Source organism: Limulus polyphemus, unplaced genomic scaffold, assembly GCF_000517525.1.
Source record: "Limulus polyphemus unplaced genomic scaffold, Limulus_polyphemus-2.1.2 Scaffold99, whole genome shotgun sequence".
In the NCBI taxonomy this organism is placed as follows: Eukaryota; Metazoa; Arthropoda; class Merostomata; order Xiphosura; family Limulidae; genus Limulus; species Limulus polyphemus.
Window position 1 is genome coordinate 788646 of NW_013665709.1, and position 17792 is coordinate 806437.

General features: G+C 33.1%; 1 protein-coding gene across 1 annotated transcript in view; it reads right to left on the bottom strand.

Annotated features, from left to right (window-relative positions):
* Positions 1-17792, bottom strand: part of LOC106469920 (gelsolin-related protein of 125 kDa-like) — a 49233-nt gene that overhangs the window by 17708 nt on the left and 13733 nt on the right. The window contains exon 2 of the mRNA XM_013930441.2: positions 902-1083. Within this exon, the coding sequence (XP_013785895.1) occupies positions 902-1039 (138 nt within the window). The 5' untranslated portion in view covers positions 1040-1083. The remainder of the gene's footprint in view (positions 1-901; positions 1084-17792) is intronic.

Here is a 17792-nt window from a genome sequence, read left to right on the forward strand (position 1 = left end):
CAAATGTACAATGTTTCGACAAGGTTTTGTCATCATCAGGTCGAAATGTTGTACATTTGCTGTTATGTTAAACTTATATTAAAGTTTTTCTTCATTACCCATTCAAGCTGTCTCCAGCCATTAATTTCTTAATTGTATGTTAGCTAGAAAGTTATTGATATTAAGATCAAGTAGGTTTGTTGGAGTAGGCCTAAAGAGCTCTAAATTTGATATCACAAAAACCTAGTAAATTTGTAAAATGTCAAGGGATGAGGATTAATTATAAATACTTGAGTCAATGTTCTTCTTTAAACTAGCAATTAACGAGTATTGAGTAGTAAGATTAGTTTCATGGAGTATTTGAATTAGCATTAGCTATCATGTATATTCAGTTATGTGAGTCGATTAGCCATAAAATTGTACAAGTTTATTTGTATGCTAGTTTTAGTACCATTTATCAAGGTATTTCCATTTGAACATCGTATGTAAAAGTTTGATGTACAAGTTATAGAAATATGAAGGAAGAAATAAACTAATTTATCATTATATGGATCTATATGGATCAGACTTTGAAATATTTTCACCAAATACTTTAAAAAAACTCCCAACAAAAGAACAATGTTACAACAAGAAAATCATAATAAGCATATATCTACAGAAGTATATTGTGCGTACATCTTTCATACATGTTAATAAAATTAAAAGCATACACAAAGAATTATACCCTGTGCACATTTAACTCATACATATCTAATACAACATTGCACATCTATAGCTCACATCAACACAATTACGTGTATTAGCAAACCCCCACAAAAACAAAGCTTTTGAAAACAGAAGCCACATAACCTACTAGTGCATAAAAAATAACCTTGATCAGATAAATATATCTAAGTACATCCATAACCCACTAAAAACTTACCTGAGCTCCTTCTGTTCCAACTCCCCCATTAGCTGCAGCTGCATCTTTTTTGCTTTTTCTGCGTTTAACTTTTCTATCCTTTTCTGGGTTTGGTGGAGCAGTAATTTCTGCCTTTTGCCTACTGCCTCTCAACCCCATGCTGTTCTAGTTACTTTTACTATGATAAATCACTATCAAAAGATCTGGAATCAAAATAAATATTTATCAACATTTTATGTTTGACATCCTAGCAGGGATCAATATTTCATCTTTTCTTTTTGTTGTTCTATAACCTAGATTGAAAATGAATATTAAAAGGGATGTGTAGTACAGAGCACTTGAATCATTCTTTTTCTCATCTGAATGTACTGACTACATAGTAGGTGGCTAGAATTTTTCAATAGTGCACAAATTTATCCAGAAATAACAATTACTTGGAAGTTAAAATGAACTCTCCTTAGAAAGCTTAGAGGGACATTTTTCCATACTTTTTTTGTTAATTGTTTAAAAAAAGTGTTACTTGCAAATTTATCTTTTCTGGATAAATGATAAGCTTATAAAAATAGATATACAGCTTCATTAATATAATTCAGCGAAATGATATTTTTCAATATTACATAAATATAAAAAATTCTAATTTATAGTACAATTACAATTCCCTCTATTATCTAACAATGCTTTAGCTACAAACAGGCTTAAGCAATCCTAAACTGAGTAAAAGGTATTTTTAATGCTTTTCTTTGTTAACAAATGGAAATCATTACATTTATAAACTATACTTTGAAAATAAAATTGCAATTTTAGTGAGTGATCCACATTGACATTTAACCTCCAAGTCAAGCTGTTGCACTGACCTCATAAAATTCAAGCAAAAGTGAATGAAACATTTGAAGAAAGGTGATACTTCTCTTTAAATGAAAGCTGAATGCAAAACTTTGATATGTTGACATTTCCAATTCACTGAAACAGCAAAAATCTTGGCGCATTACAAACAAAGTAATGCATGTTGTATTAAATGCTAATAATGTAAGTAAATCAGATAAATAAGGTTAAAATAACAAATCAAAATTATAATTTTAAAGACATAATAGAAGCAACTTGGACAAGTACAATTTTTTGACACTATTCACATCTACAACTGAAAAATAAAAATTATAGTTGAACTTGTTGTGTAAATGTCTTGTAAGCATGACGCCTAAACATGTTTACTCTTCAAGTTCTTTTCAACATTAACTTTCCACAGAACAGTTACATATCCTACTAGCCACAACGATGTATTTTCAAACACAATAATGAGTTTGTACTATTATTGATGTTCTCAGCTTATTAAACGTGGATGGCAAATAAAAAGGTGCATTAAATATCTCTACTGGTAAAACTGACTATACACATTAAAAACGACTGGAGACAGCGTGATAAAGTTTTATACAACATCAATTTAAAAGTAGGTTGTGATGTTCACTTGAAGAATAACAACTTACGATTAATGATAATTTATGTAAAATATGAAGTCAAAAGTACTTTACGCAATGATAGACAATAGGCTATCTACATTATGTACATTACGTATATCACGGGGAATCGAACCCCAGATTTAGTTATTCTGTAAACTTACCGCCGACACACTGGGAGAATAAGAGACGCGAGAGTATGCATCATCTCACGTTCCGACCAGGAAGTGGGAAGTAACGATCGAAAAATTAGTAAACTTTATTGCTAATCACAGTGCTGGGAGAACATAAAATAAAAACACTACTGTATTGTTCTTAGAAGTTATTTATTCACACGCACTGTACGAAGTTCATTTTTGTATACGATTTAACCAGATATTAAATTTATTTCAAGCATTGCACAATACACTGCAATACCATACTAACTACTCATGTCAGATACGATTTTGTTATAAATAAATGAATAAAAACCCAAACGAAGCATACTAAATGACATTACTTCATTTCTTGTGACGAATAGGTCTTTATTATTGACATCAGTAAATAACTTGTACAGAGTATGGGACAATACTGTTGAAAACGACGTAACAAACCACTGCTACAAACTTTAGGCATAACGTTACTAGCGATAAATTACTGTTAGAAATAACTTGTACAATATTATCAATCTTAAAATAAAGTATTTTAATAGAATGACTGACCTTATCACTCAAACGCTAAATGATTACAATCTACAATAGCTTCTTTAGAACAAAGGCCAGTTTTTAAAGAGCTTTCGGTACACAAACAGTTGCTGAACTTACCAGTGTTTAGTATTCTCGAAATATTTTGATGTTACAAGTTCTATATAAGAAATCCTAGATGGATGAATGCGATGTTTCAAAATGTTTAATGGACCTTTCGAAGCTCGGATGGGGACGTTCCATTTAATTGACCTAATTGACTAATAAATCGAAAGTCTCAAGACCCAAACGAATGGGTTATGAACTTTCGACTACCTGGTTAGCTAACTTATCCAAATTTAAGGTATTTTCTGTGGAAAATAGTTTTCTCGATATCGATCAAAATACACATAACAAGATATTTTTGCTACATGTGGGAAAAGACTAATCAAAACCTAGCATATTCATTTTTTTTACCAGAATAAACAGGAACATCGTTGAATTTTGCGACACCTTTTACCTTAAATGATTTCATTCTCAGGTGGAAACCTACGAAACAGCATTCATTTACAGTCCAGGAAATTAGTGAAGTTCGTTTTTAAAATGTATGATGCAAGTCGACATTACAGTTGTGTTTCGCTGTTGGGCCAAGTAAAGTTATGAGCAGCGAATACGTGTACTTTTCATTCTGCTGTTTAAATAAATGGCCAACTTACCTGGTGAAAATGATTTTATGGTTTACTGAAGATGCACAGTCTCAGGAACTTGAACATTATGACTAACTACTGAAACCATTTTTTTTACGAATGCAAGCCGTGTTAACAATTTTGTTGAATAAACTGGTCTTGAAGTTTTGCTGTGAATTAATATACATTCGTCACAATTTTCGATAAAACGTTTTGTTCATAACTTTCGCTTTCTGCCTACCTTTCCCTTTAAGCACACTCGCGTTTTGGAATTCATATCATCTAATAAATAAAAACTTAGATTTCCGATTTTAAAGAAAACTCCTTTTGCATAAAACCTCTGCATATCGTTTCCACCTACTACATATATTTCCACTCTTATTTTTATCTGACTTACGTAACAATATTTATATGAAATCATCCATGCATACTGGTGCAAAAAAAGTGGGAGAGGAACAAATTTTCTTTGCGTTTTACAGATTTTTGTTATTATTTTCCAGCTCATGCGTCCAGAACTGAGATATTAAATGCTCATGAGCACAAATAAATATTAATTCAACTAACTGCCATGGAGTGTTGGATTTCTGTTGTTACGTATTGAGAATTTAAAATAGTCCGAAGCCGATATTTTGGTTAATTTACGCTATTTGCCAACAAGATTGACACACACGGTCTTCGTTTTCCACACAAATACGTTTTAATATATATACAACAGTACAATTTACAACAACAATTATTACGAATAGATACTACAAAGTTTTATAAACAACAATTTCACTAACTTACAAACAACATAGAATCTTCTTTCTAGTTCAGAGTCTCCTTGATATACAGCGAGTTAACTTGAAGTCGATGTACGTACAATTGCGGAGAAGCTAGCTAGCTTTGTCAGACACTGAATTGTTGGACCGTTAAGGTAAGACATTATTTTCATAAAACTACTAATGTCCGATGAGAATTCAGTAATACTTTCGGAAAGATACTAACGTCCGATGAGAATCCACTGACGTTCGAAATTTATAACTGTTTCTGGTCAAATGTCGTATATTTGATAAGGGTCAGCAAAATCACTGTTTATAGCGTACACGGTTATAACAGGTTCCTAGCAGAATTATAAGCTCTCTCTTTTTGCCGCGTCGCCTTGCCTGTTTAATAGGTGCGAGAAATGGTTTTCTAGAAAGTTCGGACAACAATACTGAACTATATTTAACCGGTTACGGAAGTGGATATATTGTCGATTCTTAAGTTCACGAATATTCTACAACCTTGGAGAATTGGCGGGAGTTTCGCAGTACGTAACTAACACTGTAAGCTAGGTACGTTTTTAAATATTAACTCAATTCAGACAAACGTTAACATTAAAATAAATCTATAACAAATTCGTTACACGCAATACATATCTAACACTAAGTTATGCATGTTTTTAAATACTTAATCTAAACAACTTTCATATTAAAAATAAATACATAACAACAAATTCGTGACACAAAGTAGGTGGTGTTATGAAAAACAAAATTCTTATTTCAAAAGACTACAGCAGAAAGCAGCTGTCTTAGGCGTTATCGTCAACGTTTAAACAACAGGATGTAGTATGCTTTTACCCATTTAGTGTACACTTTTAACACGTTAGAAATAATTTACGCAACACAATTCTATTTCATTTATAAATAACCTCTTACTCAATAATTAAAGAAATTATATCATTATAATTCATTTATTATAACATGTTACTTAAGGTGTGTTGGGTTATTCGTTTGGAATTCTTCTTATACAATTATTCTATGCAAAATTTAAGGTTGAATAATGTCGCGAAAATCATCCAGAGTCACACAGTTTTCATTATTTAAGTAGCTCAAATACGGCTAACTCGCTGGAACTCTTTACACCATTATTTCAAGGTGAACTAAAACTAATAATAAGTAACAAGATAAATAAAAAAATGGGAATTTAAAAATGTGCAAATAGGAATAATAAAAACGTAAAGAAACAAGGCTAGAGATACTGTAGACATTATTTACTCAAATTACAAACCTCTATTTGGGTTCCATGCTGTTACCTAGAATTACATTTGGTGGAGTAAAAATAGGGATTTGTAGTTTGAGTAAATAATGTCTATAGTATCTCCAACCTTGTTTCCTTATTTTTCTTACGATCCCTATCTCTAGATTTTTAAATTCTCAATTATTTTTTTTTATTTACCTTGTTTGGTGGCTTTTTTAATGCTCAACTATGGGCAAAGGATTACTTGATATGGTAACTAACTTTACAGATTGTGAAGATAATAAACACTACTAACTATTTGATCGTATTATTTCGAGATGTAAAATGTAAAGCTGCAGCTGGAGATTGGAGACTTGTTTGAAAACATAGTGAGCATTTATAGTTTCTGTGTAACTCAATTCTCTATATATATTACATAGCAATGGGCAAACATATGCCTAAACTATGACACAACTCACATTAAGCGCGTATAAAATTTTACCAGTAGAAAAGCAGCCTTTTCAAATAAAACGTATACCTCTAAAACATCGCTTTAAATAAACCTTCCAGTCTTTTAGAGTAATCATTCTACGAATGTGTGTAATAAAATTTAAAATTATGTGTATTGATATTTTTTTTACTCCTCCACATCATACATAAGGGTTGTACAAAACATTGAATATCTACATGTTACAGTCATATAATGTTCATATATTATTAGCTAATAATTCCTGTTTCACCCTGTACTTAAGCTTTTTAAAGGAACATCAGATCCTTGTAAGAATGCTAGTTTCAAGGGGTAATGATAACATTGTTTACACTAGGATTATGATGCTTTTTTTAGCTTATGTAAAATATAGAAGAAACAAATACTTTTTATTCAATACCCCTACGACTTTCGTAGTACCTTGTTTATTATTCTATAAAACGTTTGGGTGCATTATACTAAGCCGTTTTCGTTGTTGGCGGCAAGAGAATAATAATAATAAGAAGAAGAATTACAAAGTATTGTTTGAACTGAATCTTTACTGTTTAAGGTGCTTCTTGCCCGAGCATTCTGTTAGGGTATTGTGCAATTCCTTGCGATCCCTGTTATGAACCATTATCGTGGTTCATGATAGTGTTGTTGAAAATCTTCTGTCACAATTATTTAATCATTTTAAAAGTGGACTTTGTGCCTTTGGGACATTTCTCTTACAATTATTCATTTGTTTCAAAACTTTACGTGATTTACGTCTATGAATTAAGAAATATATTAGACAAATTTTCCCATGAAGTGTAGTTTTGAAAAACAGAAACACTCATTACAATTTACTTATAAATTACAATTACTTTATTCACCATCTTAATTGGAAAACGTATGCAAATGTGGAAGGTGTTGAAGTGGACATCGACATGTTTTTTGCTTCAATGCCAAGCGATTTCTTTAATCAGAGCATTAACAACCTGATTGTAAGATGGAAAAGCATCATCGATAAGAATGGAGACCATTTCATTTAATAAATGTTTTGTTTTGATATACAAGTTATTACGGTCATCCATTTAATCATCGGATTCATAAAACACAGCCTATAAGTAAAGGTAAGCATATTTTACTTCAGACTGTTGGTTGATGTTTTTTCTAAATGCAAAGCTACACATTGGGATATATACCATCTGTCTACCGCGGGGAATCAAACCCTGCTTTATAGCGTTGGAAATCCAAGTCCGTACACTTACAGCTGACACACCGCGGAAAACTTCAGATTAATTACCATAATTCGAAAATTTGACGTCTTAGCGTCATCAGGTGATTATGTTCCAATATTAAGTAATTAACACAAAGAACTTTCATACGTAAAATAAACTTCAAAAAGCTTGGTTTCAGATTTTCTTAATATCTTGTTTGCTTTTTAAACTTCTAATAATTTCCTTCAAACCTTACTCCCAAATTTCAAAGACATTTCAATATTTTATAAGCTGCATATTAACAGGCATTAAGTAAAACCCTTAGTAACCTGAAACTCTTACTTTAGTAAGTAGGTTATTTAATTCGTAGCACAAGGACCTCTCAACAGCATAAACATCTATTAACATCATCTAAACAACCTAATGATCTTAAGTTCAATTTCGTTTAAAACATGATCAGTTGTTTTACAAAAAAGATCAAATAATTATTTATCGATACATCCTCTCTGATTGACACCGAATGCACACACACTAATTTTACGGTCACCGAACTTAAATATCGAACTTTGTCTAGTCCTACCCGACGAACGCAGAAATCTAATATGACTTGTCACCACACGTGCTCTTCCTTTATACACACACCATACGTGTGAGCATTCTGCCAAGTTCAAGATGCATTCTACGAGTTTTTATGGATATAATGTAATTAACTGATCTTACTAATAATTGGTTAATTTTTTAACTGTTGTTCCATCATAATGTGAAAAATGATGTCGATTTCATATATATCTAAACTATTAATGTATCATCATACCATAGGCCCATATTCTTACATGGAAAAATAAAATACTAACAGTAAAATAATGGAGATAATTATGGAAAGTGAGGTAAAAGAGTATAAAAGGCAAATTCTATGGGAATGCCACCTTTGTAAAAGCGATTACTTGTCTACCAACAGACCACAAAGTGACCAATAGAAAGCATTATAAAAATACAGGCAGTCATATTATTATGTCCAGTAGTAGTAGTAGTAAAATGTCCAATCGTGACTCCCATGACTGAAACACCGCACAGGATGAGTGCGGAAATCAATGTTTTGGATTATTAAGAATACCCCATGGTAAAAGGAGTACAAAGCTACTCAAAGGCTATCTACGCTTGCCGACCCTAACTTACCAGTGATATACTAAATGGAGACCAGGTAATCAACACCACCCACTGCCAAATCTTGGCGTACTCGTTTACCAACGCCCATATGACTGAAAGAACAAGCATATTCAACCCATAGATTGCGAATCGAACGCCCTATTCACCAAGCCCTGTATTTTAGACATAAGAGTACATGAAACGGGCAGTGTTAATAACAGAAGTTTCGAGGAAAAAAAACTGTCCAGAAATATTTATCCCCTCATTTAGGAGATAGAGATGGTCCACTACACATTTTGTTAACGAACCAGTTGTAAATACAGGTGTGAATACTAACCCCTAAGGATAAATATTAGCACGGCATGGTTTCAATGGACATATACGTGTTTGAGAATTGCTAATAAGAAGAGTTAATCAAGTTCAAAGGTTGAAATGGGCATTGGACCACACACAATAGAAATAACAATGATAGAGAAATGTGCTATTTACAGATGATCAAGTTTGAATTGTACGGAAACTATCAACGAGTTTGTTTAACGATGGATAGAAGAACTACACCATAACCAATGTAAATATACGGTGAAACACGATGAAGGATCAGTGTGTGGGACTGCACCCCTACCGTGTTGGAGAATTACACAAACATACGACATTCGGACAAGTACATTGTAATTGTGATCCATCATACCATCCATTCTGGAATACAATTTATCGGATTCATCTTCCAACAATGCAATGAACCCAAACATGGCGCAAGGGTGATGAAACGATGGTAAATACTAAATGTGCCAATGGATTATTTGTTTTGTTTTTGAATTTCGCGCAAAGCTACAATGAGGACTATCTGCGCTAGCCGTCCCTAATTTAGCAGTGTAAGACTAGAGGGAAGGCAGCTAGTCATCACCATCAACCGCCAACTCTTGGACTACTCTTTTACCAACGAATAGTGGGATTGATCGTCACATTATAACGCCCCCACGGCTGAAAGGGCGAGCATGTTTGGTGTGACGGGGATTCGAACCCGTTACCCTCAGATAGCGAGTCGAGCGCCCTAACCACCTGGCCATGCCGGGCTTATACCGATGGAACACTCACAATCACAGTTAGGCCTCAAGAAGTCCTGACATGAAACATTTTGAAACTGAACGTAAAAGCTAAGAAGGTCAAAAAGCTGTTGGGAGTAATACACGACACTAAATCGTGCATTGATACTGTTATGGCAGCACAAAAACAGATTAATGATTTGTGTAAAGCAGCCCACCGTGGCCCAAAATCGGGTTTCGATACCCGCAGTATGCAAAGCACAGATAACTCTTTGTGTAGCTTTGCGCTTTACAATAGTAACAACAACCGCGTAAAGGAAGGGACCAACATATTAAATACTAGCCCATTATAAAACTACTTTTTGTACTTCAAGTTATTTTTATACTATTAATAAGTTCACTATATTTTTGTCATTACCCTGTTCTGAACACCTTGTATGTGTAGCGCTTGCATGTTTGCGTTATTATTTCCCTTTCTGTACATGATGAAGAAAAAGAGCATTTTCCTCTTTTAACTTAAAATATTAACTGAAACTAACAGAAATCAAAATGGCACATGTCAGTGTACCATGTTCCATATCAAAAAATTGTTCTGAGGCTATTTTTAAGATGAAGTTAACTTTATGAAGATCGACGTATTTTGAGCAACAAAAACTCAGGATTCACAAATTTGGCTCAAAAAAATATTCTTCCTTTCCACAAATTTACAGTGATAAACTATTAAATATGAAGTTCACACAAAATAAATTATTGGGCATGGGAAATGAACACGAAGAGGCCGCTTACATTTTTTTAATATACTGTTACTATGGCTACCACTGTCTGGAATCTGAGGAATGAGGTCACGAGGGAAATGAATGCTCTTTATAATAACGAACACAGTAGTGGTTTAATAAACATTCGTTCATCACAAGTTCTTAAGTTGTTTACAGAAAAATTTTATGCAACGTGAAAACAACAAGTTGAAATGGAGATTTACTTGAAAAGTATTTTATTCCTACGTATATGTCGATAGTGTGTAAAACGGTTTTGTTCAATCTGTCGTTTTCTTCACTGAACGACAATAAAACATGTACAACTGCTCAAATATGTCTCTAACATACTTGAAGGGCAAGTTTCTGCTAAAATGTTCAGCAGGGAAAATTTATGTACGCTAGTTGTAGGAAAGCTTTCATAAGCAAGTGAAAGTAGCCATCAATCAATATATTTAGAAAAACACTTTGCATTATTTCTGTACTATCTAATAAAAGCACAACTTCTTAGACTACTTAATCTAAGAATTACTCACTCTGATTTCTAAAGTATAACAATTTCAGCAAACTTTAACAAATGTACTAAGACGATGTGTGAAATCTGTTTGTTAAGCACAGAACTACACAATGTGCTATCTACTGTTTGTTTGTAGGTAAGCACAAAGCTACACAATGGGTTATCTGTGCTGTGCCCACCAATGGTATCGAAGCCCGGATTTCAGCGTTATGAGCCTTCAGACTTACCGCTGAGCCACTGGTGGAATGTGTGGAGTAGAGAAACAAGTTAAAATATATTGAATGGTATAAACTATGTGAAATTTACAATGAAGAATCAGCTAATAATAAAGTTCGAAGGTTCTCGTAAATAAGTTATTAAAGTAAGAACAGGTGAGATCACAGTTAAGGCTTCAAAAATTTATAATGCATTGTTATTAATAATACAAATAATAAGTGACAAAAATTACACAGGCATGCGAATTTAAACTTCAAAAAAGTTGTTTTGGTTTTTATAACGGATTTTCCATAATTCAGCTACGCAGATTTCGAAAATATTTTTTTTTCTATCACGTCAGGATCGTTTACAAATCGGGAAGAAAAAACCTTACTTGGATCACAATGAACATTTTTTATTATTATGTTTGTTAACAAAAATAAAAAAAATGTAGAAAAGAGAACACTGATGTCAAACGAATATGCAACCTCATTCATACCGATTTTTTTGTTTGCGAAATCAGTCTTCTAGTCTCAAAACTACGTATTGCGTTATGACGTTTTGTGAAAAATCTGTCCGTGAGGCAGAAAAATGGATATCATTTTCGGATGCAGCGTACAGGAATTACCATAGAACATGTACAAATTTCAAGACAATAAAACCATCGCAGGCCTGCATTCTTAAAGTAGGTTCTTAAAATTCCCATGTGAAATTAAAAATGTCAGAAAGATGATGCTCCTTTACCTCAGTTCATTAGTTCCATAGCTAATGTTTTATATTTCAATTTATACCGCAGCGAAACGAAAATAACTTTCGTAATAACTACCTGAATATTTACATAGTCAAACACGTTTTGTTATTAAAAAACAAAAATGTACGTGTAAACAAAACCTGCACCGGTATACGAAAAACCTGACTGTTACACAAGACTGACATATCACAAGTTATTTTATCTTCAACCTCCTCGCCAAGGGATTAAACTCGGTAATTCTAGTGCAACTTTTACACTCGAATATATAAAATGTTTACTAGATCCCATAACTTCATTTATTAATAAAAAAATGTTGGGTTACAAAATTAGTAAAATATCTTATAACTACACCCATAAAAACTGCTGGGTAAGTTTCTTAGTTTAGTCTAAGTAAAAAAAAGAGAAAATCCTTTTCTGACAATAAATTAAGTTATGGCTTCAACAAAAAATTATACAAAATAAGGCAATATAAATTGCGTGATATTGAAATAAAACAATAAACACGATCTAAAGCTGACAACGCAGGGTGTTGTGTATATTTATATGATTGTAAACGCACCGGAAATCGTTGTTACTCAACTATTTTTCCTGCTGATGACTGCCACATCACCCCAAAGTACAGCGAGCTTATCTTGCTTTCGAAACCGAGACTAGTGCTTCGTAAAGCATGTGGCATAAGAGCGGGTCACGTGACTGTTAACAACCAAGGACATTAGTCGCATACCACCGATTCAAAAGCACGTGTTTACTAAAGGAAGACGAAGAAACCAAACAGCGTGCCATGTCTCATACTTGGCGTGTTTATTACCCTTTGACCTTGGAATAATTCAAATAATGATACACTAACGGTTTTGACCTATATAGCAACAGTATATATTTTGAACTTTCTGGAAAAACTCTTGAAAATATAAGTACTGTTTACAAGCTTGCAGGATCGTCATACTTGCCTTAACTTCCTAAATGAATGCTAACCTAATGCGCAGTATATTATGAAACAATTCAATGGCAGGCAGACTATAGTATTAAGAATATTTTATTCCACATATTACACTTCTGCTTGTTGCTTCAGTGGCGTGAATTATACTTGACACATTTCAGAAAAAAGTTTAGGATTTGTTTGAGCTGCAATTATCTGTGGTTGGACTGTAAACATTAAGTTGTACCAGCTGTTACAAGACATTCTATGTGTATATGCGTGTTTAGAAGTATTCACATTAGTAATAAACGAGTTTATTGTGTGTAGGTACAAGTACGAAACATTTTGGCAATCATAAAAAAAATATATAGCTCTTGTTTCTAACTGTTGCTGGCATGCGTTTTCCTTTCAATTACCTCCAAAGAATAGTTGTCACCAGGTGTAACATTAAAAAAATAGCTGATTATTTTATGGAAAAAATTATAACTTCATTTGATACAAGTAATTATTCTAATATCCAAATCACATTGTCAAGAAAAAATAATTGGTATTTGTTCGCCAATTCATTGTAAGGGCATTAAAAATGTCAAAAATCTCAATTTATCTTTTGCATCGGTCGAGAACGTAAGCATTGATTAATTTAGAGGGGTTTAGTCGGACTTTTAAAACACATCTTTCTAAACTATATGCACGTGAAATTATTTAGTACAAGACTCATGGTAACATACAGGTATCTCTCTCTTTCACACACATACCGCCAGTATTGTAAATTAAACAATAATTATGGTTAGAGTTTTGTCTATGTATTTTACGTAGAGAATGAGTGATTTCAGCCACTATTTGATGACTTTTTACACTTGGTGTTATAGCCGGGATAAAAATAAAACTACTCAATTACCTCTTAACCATACAGTGTATAGCTGAAGAATAGTACATTAGAGATATCGTAGTTTTTCTCAACGTCTAAATTATGACGTAAATCTCAATATATAGATATTATTATAAATCTGAAATTGCGTAATATAATTAACTAAGACACCACTCTCACACACATACGTATATAAACAAGTTAGTGGTATGAAAGTTTGGTGAATATTAATATAAATTTCGAACTAATAAAATTTCATATTTCCATTTAGAGAAAGAAAACATTTAGATAATTAATCTACTTTGAGGAATTTAGTGTTAGATATTAGTCAGATTTACAAGGTGGGCTTAAGACAAATGGAATAAAAAATAAAAGCTCGTCGTTATCGATTTAACACGATTTAATGGTGTCGGATGAAACTCGAGTATTTATCCTGGATTCCTCACTGTCGTTAACAAAATCGATCTAGAAATCCTGGTACTAATAATGTTTTCACTAGTACTACTAACGAAATCGATAACTTTCTTCCATTGACAGGCCTACTTCGTACTGTATGACGTACTCTTTATATAGGCCTAAACTAAAGCAATCCTCAGATATTTTAAATTTTTTTGGCACTTAATACCCCCTTTTAATACTAACATATTAAAGCTTTAACATTTGAATGCAATTGTATTATTACAAATTGACATTAAAACTTTTATACCTTTCAAGTAGTTACTGCAATATAAATGCTTCCCTTTTAATTATGTCTCTACAGAGGCACATGCTGTTTTTTCTATTATTTCTTCTTTTTCCAAACACTTTCCAATCGACCGCCATTCCTTCGTTTATAAGCGGATTGACTTGAAACTTGGTAGGGTCATAGTTATATCTTGGTCCTCTACGCCCAGCCACCTTTATCATTTTTATTTATTTATTTAGACCTTCTGATGGATTTTCTGTGGTCAAAGTTGAAACAACCCAAAAATGTATATTTTAGGCTCCTATGCGGCCATATTTACAGCAATCAAGATGAAAATTAGCACAAATATAAATTTTCGTACACCCAATGAACTAACATAAAGAGAGTTGGAATTGCTCTTTTGGAGTTATTTTAGGGAAGTCAGAGCTCACAAAATACAACATACTTTAAAGGATTTTGGTTAATTACCAGACCATATTTTGACCAATTTACATGGGATTTATTACAAAGATACATTCGTACAGATCCCACAAATTGCCAAACAAACATTATGGGATTGCCCATTGTCCATTTTTATTAATTATAGAAGGGACAAAATCCCACAAAAAAATTATTTTTTTTTTAACTACTCCGCCGTATTTCGGCCATTTTACACGGGATTTTGTTAGATACTTTTTTGCTCGTCCCATACATATACATACAAAAATGTGGGATATGCCTCTTTTAGGTCATTTTAGGGGGGCAAAAAGGTTAAATAAACCCATAATTTTAGGAGTTTTGGTCAATTACTTAGCCTTGTTTCGACCAACTTACACAGAATTTTTCTACAGGCAACACACACTGACAAACAAAAAGGTCGTACTTTACCATTTTTATGTGTTTTTTCACTATTTTTCTGGTGTCAAAATTAGCCACATTGGAATTGCGTGGTGGAGACGTGTTGCACACGTTGAATGTTGGCCCTTTAATTAAAACGAACTTTGTCCACTAGGAATTAATTTAACATATTCAAGTTACTTCAAATTAAAGTGGTAATCTGTGGTAGGAGTTTAATAAAATCCTCAATCAAATTCTAGATTGCGGTAGAAAGGTTTTGAGATCTTAATCTTCGTACAGAAAAAAAATATCCTTAAGTGTTCCTTTTATTTCCTGTTACTACCTCAAGTCAGCTCGATTCATTCATACGCATTATTAAAAAGAAAGAAAACAAAAAACCCTTAAAATGACTAATGAGAAATATTTCAGAACACTATAAAATATACTTCTGTAGTCTATGATTCTAATCTAAAAATTTCTAAAAAATTGTATTGACGTTTTGCCAGAAGTAAGTTTAACGTAAAGTGATGGCCGTGGCATTAACCCAATATGCACGGATGGGACCCAAAAGCATATGTCACGACCTTTTACTGAGTGCCATTCACCACAGTGTTATGTACTTGGTGTCAGTAATGAATTAAATATCCATTTTATACTACATTTGATATAGCAACAGTTCATGATAGAGGGGAGCAAATACCAGTTACAATATATAGGGATACTGAAAAACAAAATGTAGATATTCATTTCAGAATCTCGAGAGATTATGCATATAAAATATTCAAACTGTACGATGGACAAAAGTAGTTTTACTCTTCACATGAACATCACCTCGCACTCCAACTTGTCAGAGTCCGACTCAAACTGACGTCATTATTTCTTCTATTTTTAATTTGGTTACCTGAACTGGATTTTCACTTATTCCAAAAGAACTTAGCCAACAACGGAAACTACTAGAACACTGTTGTAAGGAATGAAATTATTTTTTGTAAAATTAAAATACAATCTAGGCTCAACTTCAAGATGGCGACACGTCCTCGACGCGAGATTAAAATTTTAATGGACATGATGGAACAGTGGAAAGAAGATCAAAAGGAAATTTACAGAAAATAAAAAGAATAATAAATAGAGAAAAATAAAAAAGATGAATTTGAGAGGGATTACAAGAACGAAACATAAGATTTTCAGAAGAATCGTGAACAAGTTCAATTTGATTGATGATCAAGGAAACCACTGTAAATGTACAGAATTATTATAACAAAATCGATTAAATTTATGCAACTGACAGGAATTCAACACTTAGATGTAGGTAAAAGTTATTCTTGGAAAAATTGAGCTACTTATATAGTGATTTTTGTATAGTTTTGTGTAGTCATCCCTTCATTGTTTCTGTACTTTATGCCATTGGCATCCCTACATAATATTTAATTTTTGCAAATAAAAATAATTTGTATTACTTGTGCATTTATTAGGTTAAAAAAGGTATTGGCTAAGTTGAGGAAAGAAAACCTTAAAATGAATCCCAGTAAGTGTGAATTGCTCGATCAACAGGCGAGTTTCGTGGGGCACGTTTAGTAGAGAAGGGAGTGTCTATAATGTCTAAATGGCCAACACTAAGTAATTTGCGTGGGGTAAGAGAAATTCGTGTACTGTGCTCTTACCATCGGCGTTTTGTAAAATCATTCTCTGACATAGATCGTCATAATATCGGAAAACGCAAACAAGTTATAATAAATTGAAGAACAATCTAACTACTACGTCTGTATTATCATACCAAACTCGAGAAGATCCGCTTATAATAAATATAGATGCCAGTTACTTTTTTCAATGGGAGCGGTATTATGACAAGTATAATCACCTATAAAAGCAAGTCAATAAATTGTGTAGAAAGATATTGTACAACTCAGAACTAGCAAGTGTTCTTCGAGTTCCGAGTCATTTCTATCGCTATCTGTATAGTTTGCCCTTTGGACAGATCATGCATGTTTGTTTGGTTTGGCAAAGCTACTCGAAGGCTATCTGCACTAGTCATCCCTAATAAACTAGTGATTAACTAAAGAGAAGGCAGCTAGTCCACACCACCCACCGCAAACTCTTGGGCTACGCCTTTTACCAACGAATAGTGAGATTGATCGACACATATAACGCCCCATAGCTGAAAGGGCGAGCATGTTCGGCGATGGGGATTTGAACCCGTGACCCGCAGACTGCGAGTTAAGCTAACCACCAGATCATGCCAGACGAATAGATCATGCACCATTATTTTAGCTTATAAATTTCGGTAATCCGAAAGGCCAGGAAGCTCCAGACGCTTTAAAAGTACAAGTTCAATATCATGCACCGCCATGGGTAGAATGGTGGAAATACTAATTCATTATCCAAAATACATTGTATTACGGAAGAATGAAAACACTATGAAAGGTGGTAAACACAAGATAAAGATATCCAACGTAAAAGTATAAAAGAGCAGAACCCAAGATGGGACACCCATAGATAAAAAAACTAATGTCGTCCAACAATCAACTGAAAATTGCTTAGATGAAAGACAGCAGTACAAGTATTATGTAGATTATTCAGTCGATTATGAATGACGTAGAATGACCCTAATAGCCGATAGTGGATTGATACAAACTACAGGCCCTGATGTACTGGACACAACTGGAATTGTTATGGGCAGAAATTAGTGTTAGGTATTACAATTTCAAATAACCTGAAATTGAGTTAACTGATGCTTTAAATTTAGTAGTTAAATTGTACTTTGGATTTAGCAGTTAAG